General features: G+C 44.1%; 7 protein-coding genes across 7 annotated transcripts; 2 read left to right on the forward strand and 5 right to left on the reverse strand.

The window, feature by feature from the left end:
• Positions 1-677: 677 nt before the first annotated feature.
• LOC131261714 (uncharacterized) lies at positions 678-2,119 on the reverse strand. Its single transcript, XM_058263642.1, has 4 exons — positions 1,743-2,119; positions 1,510-1,672; positions 926-1,433; positions 678-856 (listed from the first exon to the last, which is right to left on the reverse strand). Exons 1-4 carry the CDS (start codon positions 2,117-2,119, stop codon positions 678-680), a joined length of 1,227 nt encoding a protein of 408 aa, XP_058119625.1.
• A 5,307-nt stretch (positions 2,120-7,426) lies between these two features.
• Positions 7,427-8,868, reverse strand: LOC131261730 (uncharacterized). The gene is made up of 4 exons (XM_058263643.1): positions 8,492-8,868; positions 8,259-8,421; positions 7,675-8,182; positions 7,427-7,605 (listed from the first exon to the last, which is right to left on the reverse strand). Exons 1-4 carry the CDS (start codon positions 8,866-8,868, stop codon positions 7,427-7,429), a joined length of 1,227 nt encoding a protein of 408 aa, XP_058119626.1.
• A 784-nt stretch (positions 8,869-9,652) lies between these two features.
• LOC131260031 (uncharacterized) lies at positions 9,653-11,239 on the reverse strand. The gene is made up of 4 exons (XM_058261684.1): positions 10,872-11,239; positions 10,638-10,800; positions 10,061-10,565; positions 9,653-9,991 (listed from the first exon to the last, which is right to left on the reverse strand). Exons 1-4 carry the CDS (start codon positions 11,237-11,239, stop codon positions 9,819-9,821), a joined length of 1,209 nt encoding a protein of 402 aa, XP_058117667.1. The 3' UTR covers positions 9,653-9,818.
• A 400-nt stretch (positions 11,240-11,639) lies between these two features.
• Positions 11,640-13,322, reverse strand: LOC131260028 (uncharacterized). The gene is made up of 3 exons (XM_058261679.1): positions 12,950-13,322; positions 12,722-12,884; positions 11,640-12,653 (listed from the first exon to the last, which is right to left on the reverse strand). Exons 1-3 carry the CDS (start codon positions 13,318-13,320, stop codon positions 11,961-11,963), a joined length of 1,227 nt encoding a protein of 408 aa, XP_058117662.1. The 5' UTR covers positions 13,321-13,322; the 3' UTR covers positions 11,640-11,960.
• A 1,408-nt stretch (positions 13,323-14,730) lies between these two features.
• On the forward strand, positions 14,731-15,717 carry LOC131261746 (uncharacterized). The gene is made up of 3 exons (XM_058263644.1): positions 14,731-15,276; positions 15,339-15,631; positions 15,714-15,717. The coding sequence occupies exons 1-3, from the start codon at positions 14,731-14,733 to the stop codon at positions 15,715-15,717; spliced, it is 843 nt and encodes a 280-aa protein (XP_058119627.1).
• Positions 15,718-16,842: 1,125 nt separating this feature from the next.
• LOC131261778 (uncharacterized) lies at positions 16,843-18,180 on the forward strand. The gene is made up of 3 exons (XM_058263646.1): positions 16,843-17,189; positions 17,257-17,707; positions 17,782-18,180. Exons 1-3 carry the CDS (start codon positions 16,843-16,845, stop codon positions 18,178-18,180), a joined length of 1,197 nt encoding a protein of 398 aa, XP_058119629.1.
• A 24-nt stretch (positions 18,181-18,204) lies between these two features.
• On the reverse strand, positions 18,205-19,694 carry LOC131260029 (uncharacterized). Its single transcript, XM_058261680.1, has 4 exons — positions 19,495-19,694; positions 19,270-19,434; positions 19,041-19,209; positions 18,205-18,970 (listed from the first exon to the last, which is right to left on the reverse strand). Exons 1-4 carry the CDS (start codon positions 19,692-19,694, stop codon positions 18,266-18,268), a joined length of 1,239 nt encoding a protein of 412 aa, XP_058117663.1. The 3' UTR covers positions 18,205-18,265.
• Positions 19,695-21,848: the final 2,154 nt, after the last annotated feature.

Consider the following 21,848-nt stretch of genomic DNA (forward strand, 5'->3'; position numbering starts at 1 on the left):
GAGATGTACTGAAGTATTTTTTTGCATCCGCGTGTTCGATGCACATTCTGTCGGGCAATTTAAATATACAATTAATGGTTGTCATTTTGACTGGTCAGGTACTTTTTCAATCACATTTATTTCTTAAGGCTGAACAATTCTACCAAATGTTAATGCATAACTTTCACAAATAGAATGGAATGTTAATTTTTATGTATTCAAAAATAAAATTTTCTTTTTAATATTGAAAATAATTTGAGCTAAAGTTTCAAGCGTAAAACCCGCGGTAGTTCTAGTGTTAAATGGATGAGAGCGTCCAAAAGATATCTTCTGGCTCCCCCGAATCGCTATCTTATCAAGCACGTCACATCCTAGTCGAAACGGCACGCCTGGCACGCGAAAAGCGATTAAAAATCAAGCTACCCGTAGCGATTTTAAAAAAACATAAAGTCAGAATAAATAACGTCCGTTGCACACGCCTAAACGGGAGGCGCGCGTACCAGGCTCACGACACAATACAACTTGATAATAATCGCCATTAGGGGCCTCACGTCTGTAGCACACCAGTTTAGATAGCGAAAAATGTTATCAGTCGTCAGAGTTCAACAATACACCATGACATTGGCGATTCTTGGGACAATCTCGTTTTTATTGATACTTCCAGTCTGTAGTTCATTGTAAGACGATCGCCGACAAAATCAATTAACAGATAAAGTGCCCTGGTACAGGAACCGCGACAGCTCGGTGTGCATCAACTGCTTGAATTCTGGGTTACTGAGGGCAGGATTGTCGAGTTTACCGAGCAATAGAGCTTCAATGTCCAGTTTGCTAGGATCTAGATAACGAAACGAGGCAAACACGCCATAGTGGAACAACTCTGAAATTACATTTTTCGTTAAAGAATTATTTGATACAATACTTTCAGTACAAAATTATTAACATTTACCCAGTCCGGAAAGTCTCAGGAGTTCGATTTGCAAATCCAGCAGGCTTGGTATTTTACCGAGAAAACCCAACCGTTTGAGCAGTCCCGAGAACTGCTGATAGTACAAATAGATCAGCTCATCTCGATGACTATCCTTGACGTCCTGCGTTGGTATCATATCGAGTAGATAGTACAAATCGATCGCCGGTGAAGTCCAGCTGCAGACCTGGTAGTCAATGAGAATAGTGTCCGTGTGCCGTCCATCCGAGTCGATTTGGTGTAACATATTCTTGCTATGGAAATCTCCATGGATCAACACGTTCTGGAATGTTTTACTTGGCGTGTAGCACGATCCCAAAGTTTCGGGTAGTTTGTTTTGAAAGTTCTCTAATGGTTTTGCAAAGTGGGCAAACTCCGGGCAAGTCTGCGCTAGATGTTGTAGGTCGCCGAAACCTTTCTTGACCATTGAATCAAAATTCTTGTACATATCCTCCATTACTGCATTGAATTCACCAGACACGTTTTGACCCTATGTCAAACAAATTGTAAACGAAACTTATTACAACTACAGAGTCTTCGAACTCACATTACGTCTTTGAACTCACATTGCTCTCCATCATAACGGAGGCCGCATGTAGCATGGCAATATCCTTCACGATCGGCTTCATGTCATCAAACGTTTTGATAAAGTCGTCCATGACCCAGCCCTGGTTGCTGATATCCTCCAGGATGAAGACGGTGTGAGGCGTAAGCGTACCGTAGATGTACCTAGAGTGGGTTAGAAACATGCACATTCCTATAGTAAACGTTCCTAAAACTCATAAACTACACTACGCACTTTGGATACTTGTACTCCTCGCCAATTTCCTTTAACAATCGCGCAACCTCAGGCAACACCTTGCTATACATACGGATCTCGATATCAAACAACTCGTTGTTTTCCAGCATGTCTTTCTTGAGACCTTCCGCCTCTGGTTTAGTTTTCATGATGAGGTTAATTGATTGCTCGCCATCGACTCTTTTCGAACGGTATTTAACGGTCGTGCGGAACATAACACTTGCAAAGTGATCTCCCTTATTAGTACCAGGGCGTAGAACGCAAGGATCGCTTAGTTCGATCGTTGGATCGTTATTTGCTTGACGCATCACATCACGGAAAAACACATCGTCCAGCCAGGACGGAGCGACCAACTCATCTTGATTGTATGTTGACATTTCGTAGTGGAATTAAATGGCTTTTGTACGTCCTCTTTGAACTAGCGCTGGCGGGCAACTGAACGGGCACGATTTTACGTTCGGTTCTGTAGCTAGCATAGCGGTTTTCGTTTTTAACTGCATAATGAAGAGAACAATTTGCCCGTGACTGGTATTATCAGTGACTGTGAAGAGACGCTCAAGATAATGATATCAGCTACCGGTTCGAATGAACCGTACTGATTGGAATAAAGCAAATTTTATGAGTTGAATTAATTAGACTTTATTCGGTTGTTCGCAAAGTAGAATCTATTTAAATTTGGCTGAAAATATTTGATTTGCATATCTAGAGAGCCCATTATTACAATTATACATGTTTATTTTTAACTATAAAATCAAATTATATTAAATGTAAAATAAATTGTCCCATGTAATGTTGCCCTTCACCCAATGAAATTTATATTTTTTTGGTACAACGCGTATTAGAAATTATTCCAGTGATTTTATTAGACAGTTTTAGTTTGTTAGTTAGTTAAACATGTGGCGACCTTAGTTAACACGTTGACTGCCATGTCACCCAAAAGTGGGTGACAGCAAAAATCAGTTCTAAAAAGTTTTTGACCCATAAATAAATGAAAATGCAACATACAAGTTATAGTAATATTTTATATAAATTCTTTGGGAAGCTAAGTTTTTGCTTAAACTTCAAAAATCGTTGGTTTAATAAATGTTATGAACAAATTATATTAATAAAGATTGTACTAAAAAAGTGTGCTAAAAACGCTTGGCGTGTTAAGTTAGTAGCCTCGGACAACTGAGCTACTAACTGTACTAAAACGGAAGAACAAGCCGACTCGCTCTAGCACGTTAGAGCAAGTCCACCAAAGCGCACTCGACGACACCGATCAGTAAGATTAAAACCGCCTGGCGCTGAGAGCAGACTCTCTTCCTTACCGTGCTGGCCAAGTGATCGATCGAAGTGAGGCCAAGACACGATAAACCTGGTGACCCGACGTGATCACAGGATTGTGTCATCTTTGAGTAAGAGCAAGTGAATACACACAATCCACGGTGATCCTTGTTGGAGAAACAAACTTTGTGTATAAACCCTATGTGTCAGTTTGACACATTTGTCAATACTGAAATACATTATGAATTCATTCTGTGTTCTACCGCCAACGAAACCACACGTGTTTTTCATTACGATATCACTTTAGGTTATGGTCCCAGTGTAACAAAATGGAGGATGAGAAAAATGATCGTTTTCTGCTCCCATTGTTTAATGGCTCTAATTACAATGCCTGGAAATTCCGTATGCGTGTGTTATTGGAAGAGCGTGATCTTTTAACGTGTGTAGAAACAGAATCGGCGGATATCGAGGAGCTGCGTGATGCTCCTGGTGATACAGCAGAGAAAAGTAGAGAAAAGGCTATGGCGCGCGAGAAAAGGATTAAAATGGACAAAAAGTGCAAAAGCTTGTTGGTGTCAAGGATACACGATTCCCAGCTGGAATATGTACAGGATAAACCTACACCAAAAGCTATTTGGGACGCTTTGTCTCGCATTTTCGAGCGGAAAAGTATCGCCAGCCGAATGCACCTCAAGCGACGAATGCTCTCATTGCATTTTGAGAGCGGAACACTGCAGGATCATTTCCTAGTATTTGATCGCTTAGTGCGGGAATACCGTGCAACAGGGGCAGTGATCGAGGACTTGGATGTAGTTTGCCACTTACTTTTGACTCTTGGATCCGCGTACTCAACGGTAGTGACCGCGTTGGAAACCATGCCCGAAGAGAACCTGAATCTAGAATTCGTAAAATGTCGTCTGTTGGACGAAGAGATTAAACAACGAGGCTCAGGTATGGAACCGGCTTTAGTTGAAAGCGGATCACCGGCTTTTGTGAGTACGAAGAAAGTGTTTAAGACGAAGAAAATGTTCAAGTGCTACGGGTGCCAACAAGAAGGCCACAAACTTTCAAAATGTCCCAATAGAAAGCCAAAGGCGAATTTGGCAAGCAACGGCAGTGTTTCGTTCGTCAGTTTGGTCAGTAGCAATGAGTTATTGGAAAAACAGGAGAAGGTGCAATGGGTTATTGATTCGGGGTGTTCAGACCACCTAGTGAAAGACAAAGGTCTTTTTGAATCATTGTCTCCGTTACCAGTTCCTATAAGAATAGCAGTTGCAAAAGATGGCGCGTCGATCGAAGCTCGGCACATTGGAACAATACGGCTCGTTTCAATAGTAAATGGTGTGTGTATTCCGTGTACGGTAAACGACGTTCTTTTTGTTCCCGCACTACGCTTCAATCTGTTCTCGGTATTGAAAGTTGAACAGAAAGGTATGAAAGTAGTGTTCGAGGATGGAAAAGTGTGCATATGGAAAGACACAAGGCTTGTTGCCACAGGTTCGCGTCGGGGACAGCTGTATGAACTGGATGCAGTCAGTGAAAAATGCAATGAAAAGAAATCTTTGGTGGCATGCGGACGAATCACGAAAAACCTTGATTTGTGGCATCGTAGGTTTGGTCATGTGAATAATCGAACACTAGAAAAGTTGATTAGACATAATTTTGTGAAAGGCCTAGATTCTGTGAAGTGTGACGATTCGGATAAAATTACTACCGTGTGTGAAACGTGCGTAATGAGTAAACAGACTCGTCAACCTTTTACAACATACGAAGGAAAACGCTCAACACGTATACTGGAAATGATCCACTCGGATGTATGCGGACCAATTACACCAGTGGGTCCAAATGGTGAACGTTATTTCGTGACGTTTATTGACGACTGGAGTCATTTTGTCATGGTTTACCCCATGAAACGTAAGGATGAGGTGTTTGAACTTTTTGTAAAATATGAGGCGTTAGTGACAGCAAAATTCTCTACAAGAATATCGCGTTTAAGGTGTGATAATGGAGGAGAATTTAAAAACCGCCATTTTGAAGCCTTTTGTCGTCGGCAAGGAATTCAAATAGAGTACACAATACCATACACCCCACAACAAAATGGCACTAGTGAAAGAATGAATCGCACACTTGTAGAGCGAGCTAGGGCAATGTTGGAAGGTGCAAAGATCGACAAATGTTTTTGGGTACAAGCGGTCGAAACAGCAGGATATGTGGTTAATCGTTGTCCAACAAGAGCGAATGACGATGACAAAAGTCCAGCTGAGTTATGGGAAAGTACCAAACCTGATTTGTCTAAGTTGCGTGTTTTTGGCTGTCCGGCGTTCGTCCATATACCGAAAGAAAATCGCAAGAAGCTAGATGCTAAGGCATGGAAAGGCGTATTTGTCGGATACGCACCGGCAGGCTACAGAATATGGAATCCTGAACAGAAGTCCATCGTTGTAGCGCGAGATGTTGATTTTCTGGAAATGGAAACTCTGAAGAACGTCGAAAGGAGTGAGTGTTCCAGAAGCTACGATAACATTGATGTAGTTGTTTTAGATCAAGAGGAAGCAGAGCAAACAAATGAAGGCAATGATCATAACATAGAGGTTATGAATGATCAGGAGAGCACAGGAAGCGAAGGAAACTACGACACTGGTGAAGAGGAAATAATTGAAGGTGAAGAAAATTCTAATACCAGGCCTGTTCGAGAACGAAATGCTCCTGTGTGGCATAAAGATTATCAAGTTAATGCCAGTTTTGCTCTTAATGCTTTGTGCTATGTTGATAACATACCTGGATCAATATCTGAACTAAAGGAAAGAGACGATTGGATATTGTGGCAGCGGGCATTACAAGAAGAAAAGGATTCAGTGCGCATGAAACACGTGGATGTAAAGTATTTCTTTGTAAGAGACCTAGTAGAAAAGGGTACCATAAAGTTGCAGTATGTTCCAACAGTAGAACAGGAAGCGGATATATTGACAAAAGGTCTACCTGCACCAGCTTTCACGAGATTGCGTACATGTCTAGGATTGTCCGATTCTAAGGTTTGAGCGGGCGTTTTTGGGACTACAAGGTTTGAGCGGGCGTGTTGGAGAAACAAACTTTGTGTATAAACCCTATGTGTCAGTTTGACACATTTGTCAATACTGAAATACATTATGAATTCATTCTGTGTTCTACCGCCAACGAAACCACACGTGTTTTTCATTACGATATCACTTTAATCCTCAACTCCACCAGTGAAACTCGAGCGAAGCCCTGCTTGCTTACGCCGCTTAACCGAAGCCTTACCTTGCATCGCCAGCATACTCGCCGTGCTAGAATTCACGCATCGACCTCGTCGAAAACACCATCATTGACCATCGAACTGACGCCACCGACCTTCCGATCGCCATCACTTTTTGACAGCACGCTTCCCGGCCGGTTCATTTTCCCTTTAACCCGATTAGTATTTAAACATTTCATTAAAAAAGATGAAGCGAAAAGAGAGAAAATTATTACATCTAACTACTGGGGTCCGCGACAGCCGAGCGGTAGCGCCGCTTAGAAAATCGGCCCTTGAGCGCCGGGGCTCACCACCTCGACGGCGTGATTATCCACGTACAACAGGGAAACAAGTCTCGTAAGCCCGTAACGGGCAGGCATGACCAAGAGGTCGTTATGCCAAGAAGAAGAAGAACTACTACAAGCTGTTTTCAACAGCAATTTCCATACATTCATCTAGCGATGTTTTTATTTAATTCTTCTTCCTCCTTTTTTCAAAATTATGAATTGAAACAATATTCCCCAAATTCGAAACAACGCGCTGTTTCCGTTTCTGAAAAAAGAGAAATTGTTTTTTTTTCTTTATTGTTATTTTACCAGGAGAAAGATCTCTAGGGTGCCCGACCGTGGTCATGGTTAATTTTTTTATTTTGCTATCACTTTACAGGAATAATTAGTTTGTGCGACGCGGATACGACCGATCACTTGGCCAGCACGTTAAGAAAGAGAGTGTGCTTCTTAAGCCACGCGGTTTTAATCCTACCGATCGGTATCCTTACGCGCGCTCGGGTGAACTCGTTCTAACGCGCTAGAGCGAGTCGGCTCGTTCTTCCGTTTTAGTACAGTTAGTAGCTCAGTTGTCCAAGGCTGCTAACTTGATTAGGGTCGCCGTGCACTATGGTTGTCACACAAGCAACTCATATGGATTGAAAAAAAACTCAGATTAAATAACGGGAGGCGTGCGCACCAGGCTCACGACATAATAAAGTTTGATAAAAATCACCGTTAAAAGCCGTACATCCGTAACACACTAGTGTAGGTAGCAATAAATGTTATCAGCTGTCTAGAATTCAACAATACACCATGACATTGGCGATTCTTGGGATAATCTCGTTTTTATTGATTCTTCCAGTGTGTAGTTCATTGTAAGACGATCGCCGACAAAATCAATTAACAGATAAAGTACCCTGGTACAGGAACCGCGACAGCTCGGTGTGCATCAACTGCTTGAATTCTGAGTTACTGAGGGCAGGATTGTCGAGTTTACCGAGCAATAGAGCTTCAATGTCCAATTTGCTAGGATCCGCATAGCGAAACGATGCAAACACGCCATAGTGGAACAACTCTGAAATTACATTTTTCGTTAAAGACTTATTTAATACAACACTATCAATACAAAATTATTAACATTTACCCAGTCCGGAAAGTCTCAGGAGTTCGATTTGCAAATCCAGCAGGCTTGGTATTTTACCGAGAAAACCCAACCGTTTGAGCAGTCCCGAGAACTGCTGATAGTACAAATAGATCAGCTCATCTCGATGACTATCCTTGACGTCCTGCGTTGGTATCATATCGAGTAGATAGTACAAATCGATCGCCGGTGAAGTCCAGCTGCAGACCTGGTAGTCAATGAGAATAGTGTCCGTGTGCCGTCCATCCGAGTCGATTTGGTGTAACATATTCTTACTATGGAAATCTCCATGGATCAACACGTTCTGGAATGTTTTACTTGGCTTGAACCACGATCCCAAAGTTTCGGGTAGTTTGTTTTGAAAGTTCTCCAATGGTTTTGCAAAGTGGGCGAATTCCGGGTAAGTTTGTGCTAGATGTTGTAGGTCGCCGAAACCTTTCTTGACCATTGAATCAAAATTCTTGTACATATCCTCCATAATGGTATTGAATTCACCAGACACGATTTGACCCTGTATCAAACAAATTGTAAACGACGCCAGTTAGAGCTACAGAGTCTTCGAACTCACATTACGTCTTTGAACTCACAATGCTCTCCATCATAACGGAGGCCGCATGAAACATGGCAATATCCTTCACGATCGGCTTCATCTCATCGAACGTTTTGATAAAGTCGTCCATGACCCAGCCCTGGTTGCTGATATCCTCCAGGATGAAGACAGTGTGAGGTGTAAGCGTACCGTAGATGTACCTAATGTGGGTTAGAAGCAAGCACACTCCTGTAGTAAACGTTGCTGAAACACTGAAACTACACTACGCACTTTGGATACTTGTACTCCTCGCCAATTTCCTTTAACAATCGCGCAACCTCAGGCAACACCTTGCTATACATACGGATCTCGATATCAAACAACTCGTTGTTTTCCAGCATGTCTTTCTTGAGACCTTCCGCCTCTGGTTTAGTTTTCATGATGAGGTTAATTGATTGCTCCCCATCGACTCTTTTCGAACGGTATTTAACGGTCGTGCGGAACATAACACTTGCAAAGTGATCTCCCTTATTAGTACCAGGGCGTAGAACGCAAGGATCGCTTAGTTCGATCGTTGGATCGTTATTTGCTTGACGCATCACATCACGGAAAAACACATCGTCCAGCCAGGACGGAGCGACCAACTCATCTTGATTGTATGTTGACATTTCGTAGTGGAATTAAATGGCCTTTGTACGTCCTCTTTGAACAAGCGCTGGTAGGCAACTGAAGGGGCACGATTTTACGTGCGATTCTGTAGCTAGCAAAGCGGTTTTTGTTTTAAACTTCATTAGGATGAGAACAATTTGCCCGTGACTGGCATTATCAGTGAATGTGTAGAGACGCTCAAGATAATGATATCAGCTACCGGTTCGAATGAAACGTACTGATCGTAATAAAGCAAATTTTATGAGTTGAATTAATAAGATTTCATGCGGTTGTCCGCAAAGTAGAATTTATTTAAATTTGGCTCGAAATATTCTGATTTGCATATTTTGAGAGCATCAACACCCCGCCTCCCCCCCACCCCTTCCCCTACCAACGATGTTTCTAACCGGCGTTATCGCTCGGCTGTCGCGGACCCCCAATTATTATGATTATAATTGTTTATTTTTAACTGTAAAATCGAATTAAATTGAATGAAAAATGAACATTAAAATATTCTATGTAATGCTATGCGCCGTGCACAATGAAAGTTTTATTTCATCATTTCCATAGACATTGGTACAATGCGTATTAGAAATTATGCCAGCCATTTTATTAGACTGTTTTAGTTTGATAGTTAGTCAAACATGTAAGCTATGTATACGGCATTCTATATCTGGCTATCATTTCATCAAAACTACCGTCAATTCAATTTTACTAATAATGTTAGTAAATTAAATGTCCATTTGTTTTCTACCTATGTAGGACAAAGAATTACAACATATTCTAATTTTTTTATAGCTGCTTTTTCATATTTATTATATCGAAATCAGTTTCAAAGAGGGGGGAGCATTAAAGATACCAAAGTTTAGCATACAGATCAAAGGCCACTTTGAAAAGATAAAATTCCGAAATTGAATCCAAAAATTATAGTGTTACAATGTAATTCATTGAACACGTAGCTTTTGTAACACTAACTGATTATTCCTTGGTACAGGAACCGTTTAATTTCCCCCTTCATAGCACGCTGAAACTCTTCCTTTGTCAGTGCAGGGTTTTCAATGTGCCCGAGAAAAAACGCCTCTGGATCCACCGTGGACAGATCGATGTAGCGAAAGGCAGAAAATACAATATAGTGGAACAGTTCTGAAAAACATTGAAATAACATAAATTAACATATAACGCGCGCATGTTACCCGTTCTTGTTATACGAACCAAGAGCACCATTTCGGAGCATTTCCGTTTGCAGGTCCATAAGCGATGGTATCCGATCGCCATACTTTAGGCGCTCGAGTATGCGACTGAACTCCGTATGGTAGCTGTAGATAATTTCATTCCGGTGGCTCTCTTTTACCGACTGTTCCGGTATCATGTAGGTCAGGTAGAAAAGATCCACCGTTTGCGAGCTCCAGCTGCACATCTGATAATCGACAAACATGGTGTCGACAATGGTGTCCACTGGCTGGAGGTGAAGTAAATTTTTGAAATGAAAATCTCCGTGAATTAGTACGTTCGCGCAGATCGATGAGGTTCCGTAGGCTGCCTGCAGACGATCGTTTATTTGTTGGTGAAAATTTGTAACCGGTCCCACCAGATCCGGGAGTTCAAGTGTATCGCGAAGAAATGTAGAAAATGCTAGAAAGCACGCATCGGTCATGCTTTGCATTGAACGGAACGTATCAGGAATTGTGCATTTGTATTGCGAGGCAAATGACGGATCCTGCAAAAAGAAAGTAGTTTTGAGATGCTTTTCAATGACCCGACACGCTGGTTTACTATGGCCATAGCTTACATTATGAGCCAGTACAACGGATGCTGCGTGGAATTTAGCAATATTTTTAATTGTCGGTTTCATCTCTTCGAAACTTTTGATCAACCCCTTTATTCCCCATCCTTTGGAGCTTATGTCCTCGAGAATAATGATCGTGTGTGGCTCAGTGGAAGAGTAAACCAGTCTGAAGTGGTAAAAAACAAATTCCATTAGTGTTTTACGTACATTTGCGCACATTGCAACCGTCCATAGTACCTTGGATAATTGTATTCCTCGCCAATACTGCCCAGCACTCGAGCCATCGCCGGAAGCACCTCGTTGTACATGCGAATTTCTCTGCCAAAAAAGTCTTCCCCCTCCAGCAGATCCTTCTTTAATCCTTCCGATACCGGCTTGAGCTTCATGATCAGATCGAGCGATGTTTCTTCCCCATCCGATCGGTAGCGTACCGTCGTTCGGTACATTACACTGGCAAAATGGTCACCCGCTTTCGTCCCGGGTCGTAGCTTACACTTGGCCGTGAGTTTAATAGTCGGATCGTGGGCAAACGATCGTATGACGTGCTGGAAAAACTCATCGTTCAACCACACCGGTGCCGATAGTTCGTCTTGATTATATTCCATTTGTTGCTGCAATGGTTTAAATCTCACTGCGGATACGTCTGCTTCGAGCGAATGACGGAAAGAACTGAAGGGCCCATGCCACGACTCTCAAAGCATTCAATAAGCGTTAAACAATCAACAGAACTGCTCCTCATCGGTCTCAGGCCACACGAAGTAAACAGCATGGCAAGTGTTACTTACTTTTCGCAGTGTTAGTTACGGAACCGGTTTGTTTTTACCGGGATTGGCACCATTTCTATTCATGCATACCAAAATAGAAATTTAAAATTTGCATCACAGGGCGTTCTCATTGGGAAACAATACATTTTCTCCAACAAATACAGTAAAATAATGCTCCACAAAGATTTTTTTTTCATTGTAATTTATTTTATATTTTTTATCTTTCATCATAGTTTTTTAGCCTCCCTTTGGCACAGAAATGAAAAAAAAAATTGTAATTAAATTTACATAACATTCTGGGAAAGAATATTATACCTTCACGTTAAGTAAAACACTGTATATAAACCCAGCACACCGAAACATTCAAACGATCCCGGTCCGGTTTGACTTATACTTGTTCGCATTACGATAAGATAACGCGTTATGCAATGTGCAATTGCTTCTTTGTTGGACGCCCGATAATGGAGTGAATTCTACTCACGTGGCTCTCCCCGAGTGCAGTGTTGTGATTCGTCATGCTCCAAAACGGAGAAACGCCACCGAAAGCCGATGCAGATGCAAATTACGCCGTTTCCATCACGCCCTGATGCAGGAAGCGCGTTAGTACGGTTCGCATGACGCGTTTGTACACGGGACTGCTCGCGGCGGGATTCTGTGCCGCACCGGACAGCAGCTGCTCGTAGTCCACCGTCGACCGATCGACGAACCGAAATGGATAAAGCGCTACGTAGTGGAACAATTCAAGAGCACCCTTCTGAAGCAGCTCCATCTGAAGCTCGAGCAACGTGGTGATATGTCCCAGGTAGCCGAGACGGCGCAGCAAGCTGGCAAACTCTTCGTGGTACACGTAGATCAGCTCGTCCCGGTACCGCTCCTTTAGCGCCTGGTCGACGATCGTGTCGAGCAGGTAGAACAGATCCACGGCCGGTGTGGTCCAGCTGCAGATCTGGTAGTCGATCAGCATGGTGTCGCAAATTTGTTGACTCCCAGCGGTGGTGATCTGGTGGAGCAGATTTTTCGAGTGAAAATCACCATGCACGAGTACATTCATGCAGCTGGTCGAGGGTGCGTAGCTTTGGATCAGCCCATCCAGAAGTGTTCCTTGCAGCTTCTCGACGGGAGCAACCAGTTGCTCGAACCCGTCCGTCGATCGCATGAAAGCCAGCAAATCGACGAAACTTTTCCTGAGCATTCCATCGAGGGCACGCAATTTTTCCATCACGCTACACTGGTACTCGATGGAAAATGATGGATTCTAGGGAATGTCGTACATGATGTTTGAGTGAGAAAGTTTTAAATAAATTATTTCAAATCAAAACTCACATCTTGCTGAAGCACAACGGATGCCGCGTGAAACTTTGCGATGGTCTTGATTGCCGGTATCACTTCTTCTAGCGATGTTATGTACTGTCCAGTTTGCCAGCCTTTTCCACTGACGTCTTCCAGTATGAGAATGGTATGAGGCACCTCTGAGGCGTAAATGAGTCTACAAAAAAGAATGGCGAGCAATGGATTTGAAATGGTCAAGCTATCGCCACTCTCTGAACTCACCTCGGATGGTTTATCGTTTCACCAATTTCCTTCAATCGCCGACCCATTTCCGGCAACACCTGGCTATACACACGCATCTCCCTCACGAACAGGTCGCCGTCGTTGAGGACATCCTTTTTGAGCCCTTCTCGGAATGGTTTGATTTTCATAATCACATCGAGGGCCGCCTCTTTACCTTTACCCGAACGGTAGTGGATCGTGGTCCGGTACATGACACTCGCAAAGTGTTCTCCAGAAGCAGTCCCCGGACGCAGCTTACAGCCGTGGCACAGCTGTGTTGCTTCATCGTGCGTAAACTTCCGTATGACCGTGCGGAAAAAGTTATCATCCAACCAGGCTGGAGCGAACGCTTCATCCACGCTGTGTGCCATTGTCGAATCCGGCTCTGATCGTCGGTGTGCACCTTCCGAATACTAGCACCTGCTTTGTGGACCCGTTTGCCTATGCCGTATAGTTTCGGAGTGTATTTATAAGTTAACCATCAGCCACACGGTCAGCATCGCAAATGCTGTGTTATTGAGGCACTATCACGATCGAGTCGATGATAAGATTCCCACCCGGGTTGTCTAGGTCGATACGGCCGATGCTACTAGAAACGGTTTCCATTGAAAACACAATAAGAAACGAACGGTTAGATAATTGAAGCAGATATATAGCACCGCACAGTGCGTGAACGGTTCGTTGAAGGCTACCTGTTCTCATTCTGTTATTTCTCCTAATAATACTCATACAAAATTACTATCAGAAAACTGTTAATTTTGAGCGAAAACATAAATTAGTTATATTTTAATATTTATCACTAATTGAGCTACAAAAATACAAAAAGAAGAAGTCAGAGTGACCCTTCGCGGACCCGGTTGATCAATCTCCTACGTAAAATGACGCAGTACACGTTTTATTTTTAAACAGGCAGAAACAAATAAATGGCACAGGAGGCTGTGGTTCAATAGCACGCACATTGGGAATGATTGAAAACTCTGTTCAAGGAAATAAACGTAGATTTGAAACGTATACTAAAGCAAACGGAAGATTGTGTGGAATAGAGATTTAAACTTAGCTTATCGTGTCGGATGCTAGTAGACAAAGTAAAGAATTTACTCAAAACGGCACTTAAAATCATTCAAAAGCATATTTTCTAAGATTAATTTTCAAATACAATTTTTGAATGATTTCCTAAGTGTTAGATGAGTTTGATAAAAAGAAATTGAATTTTTATCGCAACTTTCGGGGATACCAGACGATAAAAAGGCAACAACACAAATCATAATGAATCATGGCACCGTACACACAAACATCGCGCAACCGGCGTTTGCCAAAAATGGGCAACGATCGAGCCTTCTATGTACTCAGCTGTACGTTGAGTCAGGCTGACTGAACCTGACCGATTTCACACACCTTCATGTTCGCTAATCGTCATTTCCTGGAGGCGTGAAAAAACATTCGGTTGACTGTAGCCCGTTTCCGAAATGATAAGACTTTATACCATCACCGTTGTTGGATATGTTCTATGTGTCGCTCGGGGGCCGATAACTCCGTCAATCTCTTGCCCAACCCTGAGCCGCTGTTCACGTGCAATCGATTTTGTAAACTCGCACCACCATCATCAACCCGTACGGACGCGAATGTACACAAAACCATCCCGCGTATAAAAGGTATCCACTTTTTGGGAGTCACCTTCAGTAACTGGTTTGCGTTGCGTTCCGTCAACACGTGCATTACGCAGCACATTTTTCGGGTATATTTTTTGTGCGAGATTTGTGAAACATTAAACTTCATTAGTCATGGCTGAGGCTGAGGGCACCGGACCGAAACCAACGCCGCCACCGGAGTGGCTGACCGCTGCGTACCTTGAAACGATCCTGCGAAAGTCCGAGGGCGACAAAGATCTGACCGTGCACAGCGTCGACATTACGCAGGTGGGAAAACCGGGCGAATATCTGGCCAGCCAACCGTTCCGCGCCACGGTTGAGTATCGGAGTGCGAAGGTGGCCGGCGGCGGCAACGCTACCAAGAAGCTGGTCGTTAAAACGCTCCCCGAGGGGGGCGTCGTCGCTGGGCCAGTAAACGGGGAGCTGTTTAAGAAGGAGGTGACAATGTACAACGAATTTTTGCCAAAGATGAAACGTGTCCTCGAAGACAACGGCAAGCCGGTGATGCTGCCGACCTGTCTGCAGTCGGCCGAGTCGCCCCGGTCTGTAATCGTCCTGGAGGATCTCGCACCGGCCGGCTGGAAGGGGCACGATTTGATCGAAAGTTTCGAGGAAGCGAAACCGGTCACGATCGAAATTGCACGCTTCCATGCGGCTTCGTTTTTCCTGAGCAAGAATGTAAGTGGGTCGTTGTCAAGTATGCACCGAGCTTGACTAACTATCTTTCGATTGTTCCACAGAAAACCGACTTCGAAGGTTTCCAAACGGACTTGTTCAAGAAAAAGGATCCGGTGCTCGAATGGATGTTTGGCAAAAATCTAAAAGCATTCGTCGACGCCCTGCGCACATGGGAAGGTTGCGAGAAGTTTGTCGCTCCGTTCGAGCGCGCTACCAGCGACTATTCCGATCGGTTGCATAACATCTACAGCTACCAAACGCCCGGCCGGTTGTACAATGTCCTCAACCACGGTGACTTCCATGCGAAAAATCTACTCCACCAGTTCAACGATGAAAATGGCATCGTTGCGACCCGGTTCCTCGACTTCCAGGCGTGCTGCTGGTCAACGCCGGCCATCGATCTGTACTACCTGCTGAACAACATCGTTCACTACAAGGTGAAAGCCGCCCACAAGGATGAGCTGATTTCGTTCTATCACGAGGAGTTCTGCGCCACGCTGAAGGCACTCGGGTACCTCGGGTACGTACCGACGATGCTGGACCTGCAGATGGAGCTGCTCCGCAACGGATTCCTAGGTAAGTTGTGGCGACGAAAGGTACCTTAACAGTTCTGAGACCATCTTTTTCGTTTGTTGCTTGTAGATATCCTACACTACACCTGTTTCCTGCAGTTCCGATTTATTGACTTCACTAAGATCCCTCCGGAAAAGCTGGCCACCGGGGATGTCGGTTTCGTGGGGCTCGAAAATGAAGAGTATCAGTCGCTTATGAAAGGACTCATTCCTGGATACGTATATAAAGGTCTTTTAGAGTAGAATATTTAAATGCGACCGTCATGTTAAACAAAGTCATGACATTGCAACATTAAACTGAAGATATTTATTGTATTAAGAATAAAAATGTATGCAATGTACATCAACATCCAGAGAGTTTCCAGAATATCTACTTGCAAACTGTGCTTTTCGACATATCGTGTTTAGAGATTACAGAGAATCATCCGATTTCAGACACCTGACCGAATTCTTTGTGCATTTAATTTCACGTGATCGACTTACCTAAGAGGTACGATCTGTAATCTTTGTTTCAATGGTATCACCAACGAATTTATGATGATGATACGTCATACGATAAGTATGTAGCTGCATATCAAGTGCACGTTTTTCAGACCATTGTGTTTTGATAGCGATTTTTTTTTTTTTATAAAACTGCTAGGTCATGTCAAAAATAGTTTCGTACTACTCCATGCCTCATAGCACGTGATCGGCTCAATAGTCCATAGTGTACGGGTCACTGTGTTTCCAATTATATCATAAGTACTTGAAAGAGAGAAAGTGACGAACACTTCGAAGGGAGCGTTATAAAGGTTATCAGTAGAATGAATTTATTGAGCTACAATTGTAGCTACGTATAGCTGCTACAGACGTACTGCACCTTGTTGTTTCTTCGATAAGATACCCATTTCTGACGTCTCAGATAAATTGGAAAGCGTTTTAAACTGTTCACCCAATATTGTACCGATCGGTGAACTGTACAGCTCGGCGGTAAAACATTCATTTTTTTTTCGGGATGCCTGCAACCAACAAGGATCCAACCAGCTGGTTGACCCATCAGCTGTTCCAGAAGGCACTCGTGCAGCACACCGCCGACCGTGCCCTGGTGGTGGAAGATGTCCATCTTGCGTTGCACGGAAATGCAGCCCAGCAGTACGCCAGCATCATCTACCGGGCTACGGTGAGCTATCGCAGTCGGGGAAAAACCGAATCAATCAAGCTGATCGTGAAGCTGATGGCTTCGAAGGTGAACAGCATAGCCGACGAATTGTCGTACGATACGGAGCTGGCTGTGTACCGGGATTGCGTGGCCAAAATGGAAGCAACACCGAGCGACACAGATGCCAAAAAGTTCAGCCCAAAGTAAGTCCCATACACTATGGCAATCGACTCACTCGGCGTATCTAATCATTTGCCGGTTCCTTCGTAGATTAATTTACGCCGCTAGCGAACCCCAGCCGTACATTATACTGGAGGATCTAACGAGCCGCCATTATGGGCATAAAAACAACCTGCTGGGTACGGAGGATGCGAAGTTGGTTCTCATCAAGCTCGCACAGTTTCATGCGACGTCGTACAGCTTCGTCAACAACCGGCCGGCAATTAACAATGGGTTGTTCAAACAGAAACCCTCGGAAGGGGTGAAGTTTATGTTGGAAAACTTCTCCATTTTTACCGAGGAACTGGAAAAATGGGACGGCTACGGCAAGTACGCGGAACGTCTTCGTAATATTCAACCCACCTTCATTGAACGAGGCGTTGGAATTTACGACGGAGCTAAGAACGGGTGCGCCATCAGCGTAATTAACCATGGAGACTTCCACTACAACAATATGCTGTTCAAGCTCGACAATGATCATCGCGTAGCGGACGTCATTTTTGTACGTCACGAAATTAACGCTAATATCGGTGTGGTTCACGACTGATGGGGAATGGTGCTTTCGATTATTTTCAGTACGACTATCAACTAAGCTGCTGGACAACGCCGGCCGTGGATTTGCTTTACTTTTTGTACCTCGTGTGCGATCGTGAGACGCGCGAGACGAAACGGGCTGAGCTGGTGCAGCTCTACCATCAGTCGTTTACCGACACGCTGTCCAGGGTGGGTTTCATGGGAACTGCGCCGACGCTCCTGGACATAAACTGCGACTTGCTCCGAGCCGGATTCCTCGAGTTGGCAATAGCGGTTTGTTTCATTCCTTTCCTGTTCGCGGACTACAACCAGGCGATCAACGTTTACAGCAATGAGGAGGACGCCAAAGCATACCGCCGGAAACTGTACAATCAGGAGCAGTTTAAGGATATTATTAAGCCCCTTCTGAGTCGTTTCTTGCACCAAGGATTTCTGGACTAGGGAAATAAAACGTGAAGTGAAATCTGTTGCTTCATATGGACTCATTAATTAAGCGTCGGTTTTATTCAACTCACGAGTCAAACATTCAATCCAAGTAGCCCTTGCGATCGTAGAAGTTCAACAGGTACTCCATACGATCCTGGTACCTTGGATGCGAGAAAAGACGCTTGCGGAAAGCGATCGCTTCCTCCGTCGTCCCGAGCAGTCCACCAAGGTCAGCATTCGAAGTGTCCTCCAACAAACGGAGTGGTATCAGGAACGTGGAGAACATGACCCCGTTGTGTCCCTTTCGGAGCATCTCGACCTGAATGTCCAGCAGGGTGGGTATCGGTTTACTGTACTTGAGTTTGGTCAGTGTATCCACCAGCTCGCCATGGTAATGCTGTAGCAACAGATCGAAGTCCTCGATCGTCACGTCGTTGGCGGCGGAAGTGAACAACAGGTAGCTCAGGTCGATCGCTGGTGAGCCGAAAAATCCGGTCGCATAGTCCACCAGTATCACGTCCTGTAACCGTCCACTCGGTTCTGTCTTGAGCATCACATTGTTAACCCAAAGGTCACCGTGGTTTAGCACATTGAAGTCCGGCTCGTGCCGGGTGTACACACGGCATCCCTTCGCCACGATGGTTTTCTCTAGTGCCAGCAGCTTGTCGGCGATTTTGCCCTTGGTCGTAGGCCAGCCAGCTGCCTGTTTGCCGCACCCCACCATGCTGTTTTGGAACAACGGATAGAAATGAGGAACATCCTCGCTAATGTTCCGGTAGTGATGCGTTGCCATACTTTCCTCGTCCTGCAACGAAACAACGCGAAACGACATTCATTGCTTCAGTCTATAACCACCAAACCTCCCGCTGACGTACAATCGTATACAAAACTGCAGTGGCCGCATGAAACTTGGCAATCTTTTCCAGCACCATCTGTAACTGCTGGAAGTTCAGCCCGACCGAGCGCGCGGCTGGCTTGTAGCCCTGCAGGGAAAGATCCTCGAATACGAAGTGCTTCACGGTGGTGGGATGGATAGCATGAGCGCTGCAAGAGTGAAGAGTATATCACGCGTGTATCGGGCAAACGGCAACCACGGATGCTTACACCGGCGCCAAACGTTTGCCATAGCCAATGGACCCGAGAAGTTGCTCCACCTTCGGCAACACCACGTCGTACACGGCAATCTCTCGCTTGAACACATCGTACGCATCTAGTAGGTCGGCATCCTCCTCACGAGCAAAGGACACTTTGATGATGTATGTTTGCGTTCTGGAACGGAACCAGTTGGGGTTATTGGTAAAATCTGGCTTCATTATATAATTCTCGTACCTGTGATTGTGGCTGCCGGTGGAATATTTGATAGTTACACGCAAGATATCACTAGAATAATTTTCACCCTTGGCCAACGGGGCGACCACGGTGAAATCATCCACCGATATGGCACTCTCGCACTGTTCACGCCGCAGAATCCCTTGCAGGTACTCTTTCGTGAGGAAAGGAAACTGTTGTTCGATCGTAGCCGCATCCATACTCTGTCCGGGAACTGCGAGCACCTGAACTGAGACACCTGAATCTGAAATGATGGTCTCCTACAACCCTGTTGGGGAATTTAAACACCAGCCAATTGTCCCCGGCATAAGATATCGCTGGAGCCCGCGGCTTCCCCGTTGATAAGAGTGTTGATAGTGTTGAAGGTTGTTGCGCTGGTAGCACAACAAAGTTAATCACGAACTCTCACACACGTTCGGCGACGGACGACCGATCGGGGTTTGTGAAATATTCGTTTGCGGATGCCACCGCACATCACACAACGCGAGGGCACCACTACGAGCGTACTGTTCAGCTAACGCAGAGATAATTGGCCACTCTGCTGCTGATCGTCGTGGCCAACGCCATCTGACCATGACACAACCACACGCGAAATTGTACCCTTCCCGCAGAACGCCGTTCGGTCGGGAATTCGGCGATTATAGTCGTCAAAAATCGCACCCCGCGAAGGCGGGACAAACACACGAAAAATGCCTGTCTGCCGTGCACAACTCAATTTACGCTGAGGCGGTTGAATGGCCGCGGAAGGTTGTTCTTGTTCCTTGTTTCTTTTTTTATTAATAGAAATTATTATCAACTTGCCCGCAACATTCCACAGGAGCAGACGGCCGTACTCCACACACGTGTAGTGAAGATGAATGTTGGTGGAGGTCTTTCCCGTCCTCGTTACGGTTCATTGTGTTGCCTGCGAGAAAAACGCACGTGGTCGACGAGAGATAGATGGAATGAAGGTGGATAGAAAGAAAGAGATGACGAAACTCCATTCAAACCAATACTAAACAAAACCGAGCTTTTTTTGCGAGCATCGAATCCGGTATGTTGTAACCTTTCCCGCGGTTATGCTCCGAGGAAAAGTATTGTTAAATGATTATTCATTACATGATACATTATTGATTAGATTTTATTATTCCCACCGTAGAATCAATACAAAACATAAATGTATCAATATTCATTATACAGGGTGGGGCAGGACAACTTAATGATTTGAAATATCCACCAATTTGTGAAAAGTAGTCATAATAAAATGGGAATAATCTTATTTAACCGCTGGGTTTCCGAAATTTTGCTATCACACAAATTACAAGTCGTCTACCACCTGACATACCGGTAGCGAACATTAGCCGCCAAGCCTACATTAACACGAGCGCCTTTTTCCGTTGAGGAATGCGCGCTTTAGCGATTTTGCTTCTTGCGACTTTTTTATTGCGTTACCTCAAATCTATCGTCTAAAACATTGACGATCGACAAACTTCGGATCCTGGAAGAGCTAAAAACTAACAATAGCCACGCCATTGACAACATACCGGTAGATATATTCGGAAGAGTGCAGTAAAATTTAAAAAAAAAACGATCAAACCTTGATTGCCTATGAGAGACGTAATTTGCTCAGTATAGTTTTTAAAATGACATTCAAATATGAATTCTACATCATATATTACAGTATAAAATATATAAAATTAATTATGTGTGAGTTGTGAATCCAACATCCGTACAAACGTTCAATTGGGACAGTGCCATATTGAATAAATTGTGAAAACTTGAGTGTGTTGCCTAACATTTACAGCAGCGCATTCTATCTACTCCACATAAGCCGGTTCATATATCCTCCAGATGAGATAAAATTTTGAAACGAAAATGAATCAAATTCTGTTCAAAATTCATTACTTGACTGTTTAATACTAATGCAGGGCCGTGCAATTCATAAGCACGTGGCCATGAAACTCAAGTATTAAGCACGCTAATGAACATATGCGATTACATTCTATATTTTTTAAATAGTATAATTGATCTAAAAACATGCTAGTTCACTTTATCCCAACGGAACATCTTGCTTCACATTCCGCTACAACTCTTTCCACGGACGATATTGTCCAACGAGTATTGTGAGGAAAAGTACCGGTACACATGAGTTGCAGAAATAAATGTATTTTTAGAACCCTTCCTGTACCTCCTGTAACCACACGGGCATGTTTGCAAAGTTTTCCCGCCATATAAATGTTTGCTTGTCGAACGAACATTTTCCTTCTTCGACCCAACCAGCCCCCACACCACACTCGTGGCGGTAACTAAATAAATAAAACTAAAACTACAAACACTTCAAACACCGCAAGGGGCATGATGCTTGACATGCGAAA

The sequence above is a fragment of the Anopheles coustani genome, chromosome 3 (assembly GCF_943734705.1).
Source record: "Anopheles coustani chromosome 3, idAnoCousDA_361_x.2, whole genome shotgun sequence".
NCBI lineage: Eukaryota > Metazoa > Arthropoda > Insecta > Diptera > Culicidae > Anopheles > Anopheles coustani.

Excerpts from the sequence above, each read along its gene's own strand:
- LOC131261714 (XM_058263642.1), bottom strand. The coding sequence starts at position 2,119 with ATGTCAACATACAATCAAGATGAGTTGGTCGCTCCGTCCTGGCTGGAC. Across the intron at positions 1,673-1,742 it reads GAGGAGTACAAGTATCCAAA|GTACATCTACGGTACGCTTA; the intron begins GTGCGTAGTGTA and ends AACCCACTCTAG. Across the intron at positions 1,434-1,509 it reads CCGTTATGATGGAGAGCAAT|GGTCAAAACGTGTCTGGTGA; the intron begins GTGAGTTCAAAG and ends TGTTTGACATAG.
- LOC131261730 (XM_058263643.1), bottom strand. The coding sequence starts at position 8,868 with ATGTCAACATACAATCAAGATGAGTTGGTCGCTCCGTCCTGGCTGGAC. Across the intron at positions 8,183-8,258 it reads CCGTTATGATGGAGAGCATT|GGTCAAATCGTGTCTGGTGA; the intron begins GTGAGTTCAAAG and ends TGTTTGATACAG. Across the intron at positions 7,606-7,674 it reads CCTGAGACTTTCCGGACTGG|AGTTGTTCCACTATGGCGTG; the intron begins GTAAATGTTAAT and ends ATGTAATTTCAG.
- LOC131260029 (XM_058261680.1), bottom strand. The coding sequence starts at position 19,694 with ATGGATGCGGCTACGATCGAACAACAGTTTCCTTTCCTCACGAAAGAG. Across the intron at positions 19,210-19,269 it reads GGCAAACGTTTGGCGCCGGT|CGCTCATGCTATCCATCCCA; the intron begins GTAAGCATCCGT and ends TCACTCTTGCAG. Across the intron at positions 18,971-19,040 it reads CTGCAGTTTTGTATACGATT|GACGAGGAAAGTATGGCAAC; the intron begins GTACGTCAGCGG and ends GTTTCGTTGCAG.
- LOC131260031 (XM_058261684.1), bottom strand. The coding sequence starts at position 11,239 with ATGGAATATAATCAAGACGAACTATCGGCACCGGTGTGGTTGAACGAT. Across the intron at positions 10,566-10,637 it reads CCGTTGTACTGGCTCATAAT|GATCCGTCATTTGCCTCGCA; the intron begins GTAAGCTATGGC and ends TTCTTTTTGCAG. Across the intron at positions 9,992-10,060 it reads GCTCCGAAATGGTGCTCTTG|AACTGTTCCACTATATTGTA; the intron begins GTTCGTATAACA and ends AATGTTTTTCAG.
- LOC131261746 (XM_058263644.1), top strand. The coding sequence starts at position 14,731 with ATGGCTGAGGCTGAGGGCACCGGACCGAAACCAACGCCGCCACCGGAG. Across the intron at positions 15,277-15,338 it reads CGTTTTTCCTGAGCAAGAAT|AAAACCGACTTCGAAGGTTT; the intron begins GTAAGTGGGTCG and ends ATTGTTCCACAG.
- LOC131261778 (XM_058263646.1), top strand. The coding sequence starts at position 16,843 with ATGCCTGCAACCAACAAGGATCCAACCAGCTGGTTGACCCATCAGCTG. Across the intron at positions 17,190-17,256 it reads GCCAAAAAGTTCAGCCCAAA|ATTAATTTACGCCGCTAGCG; the intron begins GTAAGTCCCATA and ends GTTCCTTCGTAG. Across the intron at positions 17,708-17,781 it reads GCGTAGCGGACGTCATTTTT|TACGACTATCAACTAAGCTG; the intron begins GTACGTCACGAA and ends GATTATTTTCAG.
- LOC131260028 (XM_058261679.1), bottom strand. The coding sequence starts at position 13,320 with ATGGCACACAGCGTGGATGAAGCGTTCGCTCCAGCCTGGTTGGATGAT. Across the intron at positions 12,885-12,949 it reads GAAACGATAAACCATCCGAG|ACTCATTTACGCCTCAGAGG; the intron begins GTGAGTTCAGAG and ends TCTTTTTTGTAG. Across the intron at positions 12,654-12,721 it reads CCGTTGTGCTTCAGCAAGAT|AATCCATCATTTTCCATCGA; the intron begins GTGAGTTTTGAT and ends GACATTCCCTAG.